Here is a 16978-nt window from a genome sequence, read left to right on the forward strand (position 1 = left end):
CCAGAGCCGAGTACAGGGGGACGATCACCTCCCTAGCCCTGCTGGTCACGCTGTTTCTGATACAAGCCAGGATGCCATTGGCCTTCTTGGCCACCTGAGCGCACTGCTGGCTCATATTCAGCCGACAGTCCACCATCACTCCCAGGTCCTTCTCTGCCTGGCAGCTCTCCAAGCATTCCTCTTCCAGCCTGTAGCTCTGCTTGGGGTTATTGCGCCCCAGGTGCAGGACCCGGCACTTGGCCTTGTTGAACTTCATGCAGTTGACCTCAGCCCATCGGTGTAGCCTATCCAGATCCTCCTGCAGAGCCTTCCTACCCTCAAGCAGATCGACACACGCACCTAACTTGGTGTCATCTGCAAACTTACTGAGGGTGCACTCAATGCCCTCGTCCAGATCATTGATGAAGATATTAAAGAGGATCAGCCCCAGTACTGAGCCCTGGGGGACGCCACTAGTGACTGGCCTCCAACTGGACTTGACTCCATTTACCACGACTCTTTGGGCCCAGCTATCCAGCCATTTTCTGTGTACTGTGTTTTACACAGGTACACAGGTGAACTCCATGGCCACCGCTCCTTTACTTCCCCACCTAAAAGGAAAAGGGGGGAACATTATGATGAAAAGAGCTCAAGGCTTGAGGTAGAACAGGAGGTCACCCACCAAATATCCTTATGGGTACCAATTATCATCACAGGCAAGACAGACTTAGCATAGGCAGATTAATATATTTTATTGCCTATCACTGGTACACTACAACCTTGAGGAACTACAAGCAAACAAAAAACACCATTCCCCCCATCCAGCCTCCTGTAACTCCTTCTCCTGGGTGGAACAGGAGAATTGGGAATTGAAGTGAGTCCATGACATTGTTTCCACTGCTCCTTGATGGTCAATCTCTGCCCTCTCTGGGTCCCTCCTGTGAGATGCCCTCCTTCACAAATGAATCCGTCGTGGGGCCATAAAGGGCTCAGATAATGACTGATATGACTGGATCATGTTAAAATAAAGTTTTTAGAAGCAATATATCAGCTTCATAGTTGCTGACCACAATGTTCATTTTTTGTTGGTGTAGTAGTCCTGTTTGGTCACAGAACTGTGTTGGGTAACACAATACATATTGTGTGTGTTCCCAGTTGTGCTGTTTATCCTTTGTGGGGGCTTATTAGTTAATTAATGGTTATTAGTTTACTCTATGGCCTAACACTGCCCTATGTTGTGACAAAATTACTGGTCATGAGACAAATCTGGTAGTTGTACTCAGCATTACTGTCACCTCCATGCTTGAGGAACTTTCTCTCAGAAACTATTTATAATTAACAGTCTTTACTTTTCTCCTCGGGGAGCCAATCTATGGAAGGGATGAGGGGGGACGTTTCTTCTCCCCACAGCAAGTTACAATAGCTCTTCAAAACTTGGAATCCTTGGAATGTTCAAACCAGTCTGTACGTATTGTTATGTGTCCTGAATGTGTTTCAGGTTTTGTTTAAGGTCAGAGTAAACTATTTCAGAATGCCACACAATGATCTGCCCTGAGGCAGGATAATTATGAGGGGCAGGGTGTGTGGAAGGATATGGGCAGGCACCTAGAACTGTGGGCACCTCCAATGCTTCCTAACTTCACACCTGAAGAAGTGCAGAATCATAAAAATAAAAAATAAAATAAATAAATAAATAAATAAATAAATAAATAAAAAGACAGAATTTTTGAAAAAGGAGTGTCATCACCCTGGCGATTCCAAATCACTGCAATGTGCTGGGGCTTGGCCTATGCTTACTGAGTTGCAATCTACACAACTCCAATCCCTGCGACTGGGCCAGAGAAGCAACCTGTGCCTCAATCACTCATACATACATATGAGAAGAAACAGGAGAGACAAAATCAGCTTGTTTAGCTAGGAAAGAAGCTCCTACTCATACAGGGGAGGAGGAAGAAAAAGACAAGGCATGCTCCTCCCAAGTAGAGCCATCACAGGAAAAGGTGGATGAAGACAGAGATAACATAAAAGGAGCAGTAAGCTCCTGATCACCATTCCTTGGGGAGCTGTCAGATGTGTGATTAGATTTCAGCCATTATCTAGGCCAGCACATTGTCACCTGGCTGCTCCATACTGGGGTAACAGGGCTGGTAGCCTGGAATTAGAGGGCAGGGAAAGCAAGCAGCTGGGATCCCTCTCCAGGGAAGGGGGCATTGACAAAGCAATTGCAAAGGGGGCACAAATCCTCCCTCTCCTGAGGTAACTCCTGTCACGTGTAAAGGAAAGGTATCCCTTCAAGGAAGATGTTGTATCTCACCCAGGCAAATGGACCACCAGGGAGAGACGCAGCCCATATCTGATGCAATTGGCCAAGCTGGAGGTGATTTATGGTGATTTATGCACATTCAACAGTTTTCTACCTTGCCCGGTGCCTCACAGGATCCTTCAGTTGTGGGGTTGCTGAGGGTCAAAGTGCCAGTAGCTACCCAAATGGTGCACCAGTGGCAATATGGCACCATCCAAGATTCCCTGATTCCCATATATATGCAGATTCATCAACTGGAGAGCCAAGGACTGATCAGCAAAATTTGTTCACCTTTAAAAATCCCATAGGGTCAGTACATACATGTCATGGAGATCTGAGACTAACGGTGGAGTATTGTGTCTAGAATGAAGTCACACCAAATTCAATAGATCATCTATAGTCTTCTCTCATAGTCCTAGCTCTAAGAGCATTTAAACGATCTCTTACAGCACCTGAATGCTGCTGTCTGATCCCTTCCTGTGATCATAAGGAGCCTGTACCTCCAGGCCAGAACACTCTCCTTGTACCCTTGGATGCAGGCCCCTAGGTCCCATGGACTGTTAAGGGTGTAGTTTGCAAAGTAACCACTGATTTTATCCCCACCCACCACCTGTTGTAGCCCTGCAGAGTCCTGCCTCAAGGCACAAAGAGCAGGGAGACCTTGCTGGTGAAAGCTGAGGCCCTGTGGAGACGACCGAGAAACAACAGCCATGACAGCCAAGGGTCATGTAGAAAAGAAAGGAAAAAGAGAAGATTTAAAAGAGAACAGTATAGGTTTAGCTCTCCCTGTGACACATGACTCCTTTTGCTCTGCTGACAGCCTCTGAACAGCTCCTGCCTGTCCTCCATCTCCACTAAGGAGCTATTGTGGCTCAGTAATTCACATGAAAGTGCCTATGTTGTGGACACCTGAACTGAGGCCTGAGGAATCCCAGCTCCTGTGGGTCTGTGGCAGATATGGGAAGGAGCTGAGATCCCTTTCCAGCCCCAGGAAGAACAACCAGAATGAGATGCCTTGACTGACTGCTGAATTCTTTCCTTAAGTGGGGATGAAGGAGATCAGTCCCTGACCATGACTTCATGCCAAAGTAATACTGGGACAAGAAGATGTGATTGTTACACTTTATTGGTTTTCTGTAAGGAGAAATGACACTGGTGTGAAGAAGTGTGTGTGCCAGGTGAGGGCTGGAGCCCCAGGGATTCTTTCAGGCTGTTTGCCAGCAGGTTCCCCTGCAGCCCCTGGGCCATGTGCAGGGAGCCTGGTGGGGGGCAGAGCAAGGGAGGCCTTGGGCTGGGCCTCTGCTGCTGAGCTGGGCCGGGCTCCTGGGCCCAAGGGGAGCTCCTGGCAAGCGGGCAGCGCTGCAGAGAGACAGCTCTGCCCAGGAGCAGCTCCTGTGCACAGCGCAGCAGGGCTGGGGGCACTGCCTGCAGCTGGCACTGGGAGGGGACAGAAGGGAGAGTTGTTAAAGACTGTGTGGAGTGTTAGAAATCTGAGAGTATATGGAAAAGCAATGCTTACAACCCTTAACACGGTAAGTCTAAGTGCATTGCAATGCACTGGAGTATCCTGGATGTGCCCTAGACCTGGATTGTTCCAGAACAGATGAGGCTGTAGGCAGAGTGTGTTTATTTCTTGTAGAGAAGGACATGCTCCAGAGCAGAGGTTCCCTGACATACGGTCATTGTCCAGGCCCCAAGGCCTCCCTTGTCGCAGGCCAGCTGTAGGCTGTGAAGCTGGGGGTGCAGGCAGGGGTGTCCAGGGCTGTGGTGCAGAGCAGGGTCCCTGCTGTGCCCCAGGGGCTGTGTGCCGGGGCAGGGCCTCTGCCGCCTGCCAGACTCAGCACTCAGCCTGCCCGGGGAGCTGCCCAGGGCGCTGCGGGGAGAAGCTGCGGGTGGAAGGAGCCCCCCCGGCAGGGCAGGGTCCTGCTGCTGGCAGGAGGCTGCTCCTTTCGGCATGCTGCTTACACATCCACAGCACACCAAGGAGACTTCCAAGAGGGTGTTACTAAGAATACAGGCAAGGGATGACAGCTTTCAGATGAGGACCCTCTAAAGTCAGTGGTTTTTGTTGCCTCCGAAGGGAAAATGAACTGGCACTGTCAGGTGTAAATACAGCACTAAGATCCTCATCAGGAGAAATCAGCACATCTGCCAGGTACCACATAATGGTCTACTACGCACTGTGCTGCCTAAAGACCTCACAAGCATCACCTTTACTGGACACATCTGGGTTTGTCTGAGCTGCTCTTGTGCACCTGCAAGCAGGGAGATGCTTTTGTTCACTCCCCTGCTGCCAGGGGGTATCTGCAGGGCAAAACTGTGCGAACAGGGGCTGGGCTGGGGTCTGTGAGTGATGACAAGAAGGAGATGTGGGAAGCAGCTACTGGAAGGGACAGCTGCGGGCAGCAGAGACACTGGCAGAGAAGGAGAGGGATCTTGTAACAGAAATGCTGTGGTGGGTGAATTTTGGCTGCTCCCTGTCTGTCCCTCCCATGCAGATGCTGTCCTCTGAGCAAGCCCCCTCATTCTCCTCTCCCCCCAAGCAGAGCCTCTGCCTTCAAGGCCGTGGGGCCCAGGCCATGAGCCGCCTCCTCTACAGCCACGGCTCCCGCAGAGCTAAGCTCCATCTCCCCTGACATGGGCTGGTTTCACTCTGTGGATCAAAGAGGCTCGGAGTTACAGCCCTGTGACTTTGCTGTCTGGGGGTGACGTGAACAGCTGCAGAGGGAGAAGGCTTTCTTGAGTGTCTGGCTGTCTCCTCTCAGCAGGAGGAAGACGGTACATTTCCTTCTTTCCGCATTTGTGTGCACCGCTCCTGTTCTCGCTGTGGCACTTTCTGGCAGTAACAATGCTGATGGGGGATGTTAAGCTCCTGTTCTGGCACTGCCCCTGTCCCGGAGGTGTTTTCCTTGGACACAGGTGCCCAAGTCCCCTTTGAACATTTCAAGTTCTGTGCAATGCAGTCGTTTCATTTTGGGCAATGAAGTCACTCTCCTGAGGAGATGTCAGCTTGAGGTTAGTGCTATGAAAATATCCCTGGAAAGTTGCTACAAACCCGAAGAAGGGCACAGCTTCTTTGTGCCCTTTTGCATTTCTCAGAGCCTTTATTTCAGCCACATGAATCAGGAGCCTCGTCCTGTCCCTCTCCTCCTTCTCCCCATAGCTGGGCAGGGAAGGAGAGGAGTTGTGCATTCACACTCAGCACAGTCCGGGCTCTTTTTCAGAGCAACCTGTGGGGGCAGTCACCCTCCAGCTGAGCATTTTGCCTCCAAGCACTGGCTTGTGTTGACACTGAGAACAACAGAAAAAGGTTTTTACTGTTTCCCAGAAACTACAGGGGAATCTAAATCCTAAAAAGGTACAGAAGCAGACACTTCTGTTGCACCATGTCTTGCGGAGAACAGAGTGTGAAGTTTTACTTTCATCTAAGCGTACTTCCAAGTATTTAAAATTCCATTACCCATACAGTACCTGGATAAAGGGTGTAATAAAGAGAAACTGATGTGAAGACAGAGTGTACCTTATCAAAACAAAGAGGTATGCAGATGAGTGGGCCAATTGTGCCTTTGTGAGTTTGTTTCTGATTCTGATATCACCTGTGAAGAAGGGTAAAGAGGATGTGATGAATCTGTCTTTCTTCCCTTACACAGGCTGATGGCCAATATGCCATCATCTCTCATGGTGGTAAATAGGGAAAACCCTCAGTGGACCAAATGCCACTCATGCAATGCAGGGACCCAACCACTGAAAATATCTCCTTTCACATAGAGGAGATTATCAGAAAGCTCCATGAGTCCAGTGTGAGCAGGAATGTGTCCTCTGAAGTCTGTCTTAATATCTCCTTGTCTTTTCTTCCTTGGGTAATCCCGTTTATTCAGGAGGATGAGATGTCCAACAGCAGCTCCATCACTGTGTTCCTCCTCCTGCCATTTGCAGACACACGAGAGCTGCAGCTCCTGCACTTTGCGTTCTTCCTGGGCATCTACCTGGCTGCCCTCCTGGGCAACGGCCTCGTCCTTACAGCCATAGCCTGTGACCACCGCCTCCACACCCCCATGTACTTCTTCCTCCTCAACCTCGCCCTCCTTGACCTGGGCTGCATCTCCACCACTGTCCCCAAAGCCATGGCCAATTCCATCTGGGACACCAGGGCCATCTCCCACGCAGGATGTGCTGCACAGGTCTTTTTATTCTTCTTTTTCTTTTCAGCAGAGTATTTTCTTCTCACCATCATGGCCTATGACCGCTACGTTGCCATCTGCAAGCCCCTGCACTACGGGAGCCTCCTGGGCAGCAGAGCTTGTGCCCAGATGGCAGCAGCTGCCTGGGGCAGTGGGGTTCTCAATGCTCTGCTACACACTGCCAGTACATTTTCACTAACCCTCTGCAGAGGAAATACTCTGGACCAGTTCTTCTGTGAAATCCCCCAGATCCTCAAGCTCTGTTGCTCAGACTCCTACCTAAGGGAAATTGGGCTTCTCACATTTAGTGTTTTTGTGTTTTGGGGGTGTTTTGTATTCATCGTACTGTCCTATGTGCAGATCTTCAGGGCTGTGCTGAGGATGCCCTCTAAGCAGGGGCAGCACAAAGCCTTTTCCACGTGCCTCCCTCACCTGGCTGTGGTCTCCCTCTTTCTCAGCACTGCCTTTTTTGCCTACCTGAAGCCCCCCTCGCTCTCCTCTCCATCCATGGATCTGGTGGTGGCAGTTCTTTACTCAGTGGTTCCTCCAGCAGTGAACCCCCTCATCTACAGCATGAGAAACCAGGAGCTCAAGGATGCACTGCGCAAAGTCATGAGTGGGTGTACATCAGAAGTAATGCACTGCCTGTCTTCTGCAAAGCACTCATAATATAACTCATGATATGCCAAGCTTGTCGTTTGTTCTTTGGTGGGTTTTGTTTGTTATTAATGAGGGCAACAATGTTTTCCATATAAATTGTCATTATTGATCCTACTCACATATTTAAACAAAATAAAGGAACCTGCAGTGAAGAGTGTATCTGAGATTCTTTTTCTGAGAACTTTGCTGGGGGTTCCATGGTAATGCCCATGGGTGGAAATGAAGAGGAATATAGAGACCCACCATAGCAGCACTACCAGGAAGCAGCAGGGTTTTTTCTTTCCAGAGCTACTTTCATCCCATTTCCACACTCTCCTTCTGAGCCTTTTCTGTTGGCATAAGCCTGATTGTTCCTGCAGCTTGGTCACAGTACTGCTGTGTGGCAACCCTGTGACCAATCCCATGGACAGGCAACGGGCATTTCTGTGACACAGCTGGCCTCCAGAACAACATTTCCATCCCATAAAGTGATTCAGCTCAGGGTAGTGCCTAGGGGCTCAGGTGTTCCTTCACAGTTGTTGTCAAGAACATTGCAGTCCAGAAATGGATTCTAAAGGGGGACCTGGCTTTGCCTGTTTCTCCATGGGCTCTGGGTGAAGTGATCAGAGCCCCAGCTGGGTGTTTGAGGGCATGGGGACTCACTCAGGTGTTGCTTGTTGGTGTCCAGCACTCAGGCAGATGGTGAGGAGTCTCCAATTAATTTGCCTGGGGCACTGCAGCATGTGCTGGGACTGGTGGCAGGTGAGCATTTTTTGGAAGGAATCAGGAGCTGCCAGGAGAGCCTAGGGGAGCTGCAGGGAAAGCATGCCCCAGGGGATCATCAGAGAATGGAGCCCACAGAGCATGAGCCTGTGCCAAGTGGAGTCCCTGCAACATAAAATGCTAAATTGGGGTGTGAGCAGGCAAAGGAGAGTCCTGCAACCCAGGGGACACAGAGGGGACAGGGAAAGAAGTCTGGTGAGTGGTTTTACCCCTACTGAAATGCTATAGCGTGGATATAGTGCAGCACCCAAACACTTCTCATGGCACCGGAAAGAAGGCAGGCTACCTCTGAGCACCCTCAACAGCCACAGAAGAGCTGGTGTGGGAGGCAGTCAGTGGAAGAGCCCTATGAGCTGTCTCTGCCTCCCAGCCTGCCCAGCACAGCCCTGCAGAGTGCCCCTGTGTCCTGGACACCACAGCCCCCTTGCTCTGCAGAGCAGTACCACCAGCTGGGGCGGGAGGGAGCAGGGGGAGAAGGTGCAGGAATGGTTGGCCAGGCCAGCACAGGCGTGCTCCTTCCTGGGAAAGGCTCTCTGTTGATGTGGAAAGTCCTGGGAGGAGAGTGGAGCCCCGTGTGTGTGCAGGGGATCCCTGGAAAGAGAAACCCCTGGGTACTTCTGCAGCTTGGAGCAGGCTGCCAGGGCTCAGCAGCAGCAGGAGCTGCCTGAGGAGCTCCAGGACCAGGGCTCTCAGCCCAGCTCAGAGAGGTGGTTTGTTCCTCCGCAGTGGGACACAGAACGGCTCACTCAGAAGTCCAGATGTGCCTGGTGCAGTTGAGGCTTCAGCATGCACATAGTGTACATGTGCTGAGGTGAACCTGAGAGAGCACAAATGCCCTCAGCCAGTGTCCATTCCTCATGCTGTGGAGGGTTGGGAGAATGAAGTCTGGTCAGCCTCACTTCAGTCCCTGTGAAGGTGATGGGGCAAGCTTTTCCACAGCCACCTCCAGGCACTTGAAGGAAAAAAAATAGGATTTCTGAACCTATAGGGGAGGGGAAGGGAAGGGAAGCAAAGGCAAGAGAAGGTGCCTACCTGTCTTTAGCAAGGCCTTTGGCTTTGTCTCAAAGAATTCTTATAGCCAGAATGGTGCTATGTGTATTTAACAAATTGGTGAGGCTGTGGGTGGGCCAGTTTGCTGGACAATCAGGCCCAGATATCATCCATGACACATAGTGCTGTCAGTCAGTTCTTAGCATCATCCCTCAGCGATCAGCACTTGGGGCAGCACTGCTGAATGTCATTATTGACTCTCTGAATTACCGGATGGAGCACACTTTCATATCTTTTCTGGATGGTGTCAAGCTCAGAGGAGCCCTTGATCAATCTTATCTATTTAGTCTACCTTGATCAGAAGAGTTGAAGAAGATAAAAATCAGAGGTCTCTTGGAACATTTATTTGTTTATTGTGACAGATACGACACTGTGTCACCACTTGTTTCTGGTGGGGATTGGTAGATATCTGTGGTGCTGGAGTAGGCTGCCCAGGGAGGTTGTGGAGTCTCCTTCTCTGGAGATACTCAAGGCCTGTCTGGACACCTACCTGGGCAACCTGCTCTGGGGAACCTGCTTTGTCAGGGGGGTTGAACACGATGATCTCTTGAGGTCCCTTCCAGCCCCTATAGTTCTGTGATTCTGTGAATGACCTGTCTTTCAGAGAGCTCTCTGAAGACATAGCAGGCAGAGGAAGAGGAAAAGAGAGAGAGGTAGAGGCAGAGATACATCTTGCATTCCTATGACCACAGTAGATCCTGCAAAGAATGATCCCATATTTGAAGCAGTAGTAGAAAATTTACTTTATAAACTAAGGGTAGAAAATTTACTTGATAATTTACTTTTTTTTTTTTATCTCCCCAGGCTCTGGCACACAATGACGGTGCCGGGTGAATAAGTTGAGGTTTCTGGTGCCTCAGAAACTTAACAACGAGTAGGAAGCCTCTGGTCAGGTCAATCTCTGGAGCTGACAGGCCAGCAGCAGTAACAGGGCTGGGGAAAGGGCCTATGAGGTGACTGCTTCCTGAAGCAGCTGCTGTGTCAGCCCTTGCCTCCTGGCTAACATCTCAGCTCACACCCGCCAGCATTCTTGATAAGGCAGCAGAAGGTACCTGCTTGGCAGACTGATTGTGAGATGCCCTCTGTCTGAGAGCCTGACAGGCCCCATGCAGGAAGAGGCCTTGGCTGTGGGTTTTCAAGTCCCTTCTGCCTGAGCACATGGTGGGACAGCAATGGGCACACAACTTGGTTATGTCTACCTGAGAAACTGGAAGGCCAGCAGGAGGCATGTGTCTTGGAAGATCCTGGTGCGGATTCTCTGGTGGTGGGAAATAGCAGGAGAGAGTCAGAAGTGGGATAAAGTGCTGCTTGGAAGGTGAAGAGTGGGAATGAGGATGAGGAAATGTCACTGAAAGGGTAGTGCTGTGGGACCTGACATCACCCAGAAGGAGTCTATGGTCAGCCCATGCCATTTTGTTTCAAAGGACAGCCAGGGAGGGTGGGGAGACCTCAGTGAAAGTAAGGAAATGCCAGGGTGAGAGCAAAGTGGAAAAGTGAAGTGCATGTCTGTAGCCTGCAGGGAGAAAAGGGCAAGAATTGGACAGTACAGGACAGCCTGTGGTGATGAAGACCGAGTGCACTGACAAGGCTGCAAGGCCCCAGCAGCACCAAGGTCTTTGTCCCCCTGGCTATGGCAGTTGTCTCTGCTACTGAGGCTCACGAGGACACATGCTGTGCTCATGACAATGGGGCCTTGTTGCCTCCTTGCAACCCAGTGGAGAGTCCAGCAGGTGTCATAGCGTTGTCCTTCACACAGCATCACACACCCCACATCCCACTACCCCAGGAAGAGCCCTGAGCCATAGGTGAGGAACAGGACCTCCCTGCCCAGGGGCTGGGGCCAGGACTTGGCCTTTCTGCTTCACCAAACAGACCAAGGCCTTTACTCAGCATCAGAGTCTCCTGCCCAGTGCCTTTGCCTACCTGCAATCATGGCCTCCAATTGTCTGTTCTAACAAGTCCATAGGGAGGCTTTGTCAGTAATGACCCTCACTGGGGCCCATTAATACTCCTAGACACTTCAAAGTCTCCTGACTTTAACTTCTCCTGCAGTTACATCATTCTCTTCTCACTACCTGAAGTTTATGGACTCAGCACCAAATGCACCATGGGGCTCATTACCATTCATCCATTTTCATCCAGTCTTCCAGACTTGTACAGTTAATTAGTGAGGTTTCAAGAATGCAGTTTGAAGAGAAAGTATTCAATGACCAGATTTCTAAGAGCATTTTCCTTAGTTGAGATTATTTTCCATTAGTTTAGAGTTTTCAGAAGAACTGATAGCATCATTCTCTAGTTGTCATAGATCCAAAGTGTCTCCTAAGGAGGTCTGTATGGGTGGAAAAGCAGTCCCTTGCAGTCCTAGACTGTATGGACAACCTTGCTGCTCAGCTCTCCATCCCCACCACTTCTCTCATCAGCCACCTGGGACTTGCATCACTTTTCCTCACACCAGACTTCTCCACTGAAGTCCACAGAAGGGTATTACAGCATCTTTTCACCAAGTCCCACCTCCTTTCCTCAGACAACTGACTGCACACAGGCAGTTTTGGATGTTGTTATTAACATTTAACCACAAACAAGCAAACTCCAATGTCCTGAACAGTGAGCCAAATCCAAGTTGCCTCCAATGAGGTGCACCTTCCACAAGGGATGACTATACAAGAAATGTTTGACATAGATAGGAAATGATGAGTAGAAATGCAATTGCAGAGTTGGTTGTAGGGTTGATGAGATAGGAAAGTGAAATATGGGCAATCTTGAAGATTCCTCAAGTTCTGAGAACCAACAGTGCAGGTGAGAGGTATCTGAATGATCAAAGAGTGAGGGGAGGGGAATCTGGAGAAGAATGGAGAGTGCACATGTCCAGACAGTCTGATGGAAAAGTGACTTCCAACATGGTCTGTTTCATAAAGCCAGGCGAAAATACCAGAAAGACTGGGGAGATGAAGTGCAGAGCATAAGAGACAGAGTCATGCTAGTACAGGGGAAGATTGGTATTTTTTCTCTTGCTGTAATAAACATCCAAGGGAAAAAAATGTCATGGGACAGCTCAAAAATTGTATTAGAAGTGTTCGATCATTTCAGCTGATTGAAGTGTGCTGATTGAAGTGAAATGATTGAAATTGTTAAAAAAATTGGCCCATCTCAGGTCTTCAGCCCAACTCAGACCTAAAGCCTTAAAATGACGATTTTCTGTCTTGCATGGAGCCCAGTTACCATAAAACCCTCCCTGCCCAGGACTGTTCATGCCACTCCTCAGTCTGGCACAGAGCAAATCTGTGACATGTCAAGCTCTCTTTCCTGTTAGAGGCCCAGATGATGTAGGCAATGGTATCTGAATTACCAAATGTGGGTATAGGTATAGCAAACTACGGATCAATGGGGGACAATGTGATTGGTGAGAACTGATAATTGAGCAGGGGACTGTATGTAAGAAAGGAAGGGATTACAGTGTCTTGAGGAGGAAGAATCCTGTGGAAGAGGAGGGGAGAGGGATGCAAGGGGCCAGCTGCATGTGGATATGGGGCTGGTCAGGGCTGGTCATGTCAGGCCCTGTGCCTGATCACTGTCCTGCCTTCTTATTCAACTCTGTTGCTGGCTATTTGCTGTGTGAGTGTGCTCACTCCTGGGTGTGTTGGGGGTGAATCATACAATCATGGAACCACATAGCCCTGTGTGCATCTGCACCCATGGGTAATTGCTCTATGCATGTATTACTCTAAGAGCACAATAAATCAAATGATACCAAAGAGAATAATAACAATATTGACAATGAAAGAAGGACCAGGCCTGAGGGGAGGTACCAAGTTAATTCATTTCTGGAAAAAGAGGGGAAATTTGTCACTATTCAGAAGCATTCATGAAATCATTTTCCTAATAGCCCACTTGAGCTCTTTGTTCCTCATGCTGTAGATGAGGGGGTTCAATGTTGGAGGCATCACAGAGTATCTGCCATCACCAGGTTTAGGGATGGGGAGGAGATGGAGGGGGGCTTCAGATAAGCAAAAAATGCAGTGCTGATAAACAGGGAGACCACAAACAGGTGAGGGAGGCATGTGGAAAAGGCTTTGTGTCGCCCCTGTTCTGAGGGCATCCTCAGCACAGCCCTGAAGATCTGCACATAAGAAAAAAGAATGAAAACAAAACACATGGACGCTAAACAGGCACCAATCACAAGCACCCAAAAACTCCTCAGGTAGGAGCGTGAGCAGGAGATCTTCAGGATCTGGGGGATCTCACAGAAGAACTGGTCCACAGCATTGCCTTGGCAGAGAGGCAGGGAAAATGTATTGGGAGTGTGCAGCACAGCATAAAGAATCCCACTGCCCCAGGCAGCTGCTGCCATCTGGGCACAAGCTCTGCTGCCCAGGAGGGTCCCATAGTGCAGGGGCTTGCAGATGGCAGCATAGCGGTCGTAGGACATGATGGTGAGAATAAAATACTCTGCTGACATCAGAAAGGAAAAAAGAAAGACCTGTGAAACACATCCTGCATAGGAGATGGCCCTAGTATCATGAAGGGAATTGGCCATGGCTTTGGGGACAGTGGTGGAGATGCAGCCCAGGTCGAGGAAGGCAAGGTTGAGGAGGAAGAAGTACATGGGGGTGTGGAGGTGGGGATTGCAGGCTACGGCGGTGAGGATGAGGCCGTTGCCCAGGAGGGCAGCCAGGTAGATGCCCAGGAAGAGCGTGAAGTGCAGGAGCTGCAGCTCCCGTGTGTCTGCGAATGGCAGGAGGAGGAACTCGGTGATGGAGCTGCTGTTGGACATCTGATCCTCCTGGACAAAGGGGACTACCTAAGGAAGAAAAGACAGTGATCATTAGGAGAGAAAGCCTATTTATCTTCCCGTCCAAATACCCCTACGGTGACTTTCCCCTTTCTGAGGCATTTCTGTTGATCCCTTGCTTGATGTCTGGTTGGTGCTGGAGGAATGTGGCCCTGGGAGCAGCGGTCTCTGCTGTGGGTGCTGGAGGATTCAGATCTGTCCTACAGCTCTACATGAAAAGAAACCAGGAGTGATCTCTGATTAAGTCTCTCTCTGATATATGTGGACTTCACAGCATTACCACTGTCAACACTCTTTACTGATGAACAGTACTTGTGATTTACTTTGGTCCAGTTGTGTCTCCCTCAGAAGCATTTTTAGAGGGTAGAAAACACTGGCATTTGTAAGGTATTCCAGGTGAGCTCTTGACAGGCAAAGTGACTGTCCTTAGTGCAGTGAGGATAGCCAGTCTGCCATCTACCCTGGTCTCAGCCAGACTCCTCTAGGGCTCAGCCAAGTTTCCGACACTGAGCTGCTCAATGATTGTGAAATTGGAAAAAAACTCCCTGGAAGGAGATGCAGCTCTCTCCCTGCCTCATTGCCCAGAGCCCCACAGGTTAGAAGGGGAACTCTGGGCACCTTCCTCCTACAGACACATCTGCGTGGTGGGACCCAAAGGGTCAGTTCTTGAGCTGCAACTGAAAGCCCCATCTCCTCATCTGCAGGGAGCCATAAAGCAAGAACAGCAGCTGCAGGTCTAAGAAGAGAGAGGAATGGCACAGGGCTTCTGCCAGGGAAGGCAAGGCGAGGGACCAACACGAACTCAGAAGGGTCTGCTGTGAGTGAGGTTCTGCTACTGAGGTTATGAGTCACGTCCTGAATCCTGTGGGCTAGAGGGCAGACAGAGAGGTGCCAGACTATTCTGTTAGCACTGTCCTGCCATTCCCTGCCCATGGCTGTAAAGCCTGCAGATGTCCTTGCCTGCAGCTGGGTCTCTGTCCCCACGCCTCCTGCCTGCAGCTCACAGCCTCCATCCCACCCGCTGGGTGCTCAGCTCTGCCCTGCAGACACCTCCTGGCAGCAGGGCTCTGCCCAGGGCCAGCTCACTGGTGGCATATCCCAGGTCACACAGACCCTGCTGACACTGAATGTGAGGTGGTGGAGCTTTCTATAGTTTCAGGGACAGGAAAGGTCCTGACTTGCTGGGATTTCTTCTAATCCTCCTTGTGAAGGCTTAGTACTCTCAGACTCTTCTTGAGTATAAATAGCATCTAATTCCCTTCCACTGACTGAGAGAAAAGAAAAAAACAAACAAACAAACAAACAAAAAGAAAAAGAAAAAAGAAAAAAGAAAGTAAACTCAGGACTGCTGATCGTGAAGTACCTAACACTTGCCTTAACTCTCGTCTTCAAAAGTCCCTTTAGAAATATCCTTGGTGTGCTGTGGATCTGTGAGCAGCCTGCTGAAGGGAGCAGACTCCCGCCAGCAGCAGGACCCTGCCCTGCCAGGGGGGCTCCTTCCACCCGCAGCCTCTCCCCGCAGCGCCCTGGGCAGCTCCCCGGGCAGGCTGAGTGCTGAGTCTGGCAGGCGGCAGAGGCCCTGCCCTGGCACACAGCCCCTAGGGCACAGCAGGGACCCTGCTCTGCACTGATATAGTATAAACTCACTTTAGGATAGAATAAAACTTGTGGTTAAAAGTTAGCAGGGACAAAGTAAACGACATCTTGTTATCTGTAGACCTTCTGTTATGTTTAAGCATCTTGTTATTTGAAAACATCCCAGTATCTGTTAACCGTTAGGCTGAGACTTGAGATAACTTGAGTCAATTGTCTTGTCCTGTTAACTGAGACTTCCTGTTATCTGCCGACCCTCAGTTAAACTGAAAGCCAACTCAGCATTTTTTTACAGCTTGGAAAACAACTGATTAAGCAAAGGTGAAAAGTGCATTACGAGGAAGACCTACAGCCTTCTTCCCAAAGACCACTGCCCACATCCTGGAGACCCCGGCCCACAATTCTTGGAAGACTTTTGCGCAAGCGTGAGGACTGACAAGCTAATTAGCGTACGAAGAGAGGGTAGGTGGGGTTAGGTAATGACTATGTATGGATGCTAATTGAATATTCATTGTTTCACTGTATAAATATGAGATATTTTGTCACTTCGAACATGCACGATAGGCGGAAGGATCCCCCGTGCATCCAGCACTGCAATAAAGAATATACCACTTAAAGAAATTTTGGCTTTGATCTTTAAATTAGCACCACAGCCCTGGGCACCCCTGCCTGCACCCCCGGCTTCACAGCCTGCCTCCAGGAACTGCGGCTGCATTGCCCTCCAGCCAGACACTTACCGGGTGCAGGGCTGGGAAGTCTTCTCCCGCAGGGAGCTCTGGGCATGCTGCCACTTCTGCCTGCCTTTAAGCACTGTGTCTCTGCAGGCAGTGCCCCCAGGCCTGCTGCGCTGTGCAGAGGAGCTGCTCCTGGGCAGAGCTGTCTCTCTGCAGCGCTGCCCACTTGCCAGGAGCTCCCCTTGGGCCCAGGAGCCCGGCCCAGCTCAGCAGCAGAGGCCCAGCCCAAGGCCTCCCTTGCTCTGCCCCCCACCAGGCTCCCTGCACATGGCCCTGGGGCTCCAGGGCTCACAGCTCCTAGAAGGCAGCAGGGTCTCTCCTGGGGAACACACTTGGAAGCAGACAAAGCAAACACTGACTGGCCCTCTCTAAACAGTGTGCTGACTGATTCCTGCAGCAGGAATTGCCCTACCTCTGTGCAGGGCTATGGGACGTGCCAAAGTTCCTCTCTGTTGTACAACTTATTCATCAGTGAAGTGGATGATGTAACAGAGTGTACCTTCAGCAGCTTTGCTGATGACACAAAGCTGGGAGGAGTGGCTGATACCCCAGAGGCCTGTGCTGTCATTCAGGGGGATCTTGACAGGCTGGAGAGACAGGCTGAGAGGAACCCCATGAAGTTCAGCAAGGGCAAGTTCAGGGTCCTATCTCCTTCCTAGGGAGGAAAACCCCCAGCACCAGTACAGGCTGGGAATGACCTGATGGAGATCAGCTCTGCAAAGAAGAACCTTTAAGTCTGGGAGGACAGCAGGCTGAGCACGAGTCAGCAGTGTGTCTTGTGGCCAAGAAGGCCAACGGGATCCAGGGTGCATTTGGAATAGTGTTGCCAGCAGGTCAATGGAGGTGGTCCTCCCCCTCTACTCAGCCTGTACTGGTACTTGGCGTTATTCCTCGCTAGGAAGAAGACACCACCTTTTCTTTGTGGTAT

At 50.3% G+C, this 16978-nt stretch overlaps 3 protein-coding genes across 3 annotated transcripts in view; 2 read left to right on the forward strand and 1 right to left on the reverse strand.

Moving 5' to 3' along the window:
* The window catches only part of LOC139999915 (olfactory receptor 14A16-like), a 28193-nt gene extending 14488 nt beyond the window's left edge, over nt 1–13705 (reverse strand). The window contains exon 1 of the mRNA XM_072029562.1: nt 12927–13705. Coding sequence (XP_071885663.1) covers nt 12927–13705 — 779 coding nt within the window. The remainder of the gene's footprint in view (nt 1–12926) is intronic.
* LOC119712973 (uncharacterized) overlaps nt 1–16978 on the forward strand; it is a 672213-nt gene that overhangs the window by 318690 nt on the left and 336545 nt on the right. The gene's annotated exons all lie outside the window — the stretch shown is intronic.
* LOC139999914 (olfactory receptor 14C36-like) lies at nt 6169–7131 on the forward strand. Its single transcript, XM_072029561.1, has one exon. It carries the CDS (start codon nt 6169–6171, stop codon nt 7129–7131), a length of 963 nt encoding a protein of 320 aa, XP_071885662.1.

The sequence above is a fragment of the Anas platyrhynchos genome, chromosome 30 (assembly GCF_047663525.1).
Source record: "Anas platyrhynchos isolate ZD024472 breed Pekin duck chromosome 30, IASCAAS_PekinDuck_T2T, whole genome shotgun sequence".
Taxonomy (NCBI): Eukaryota; Metazoa; Chordata; class Aves; order Anseriformes; family Anatidae; genus Anas; species Anas platyrhynchos.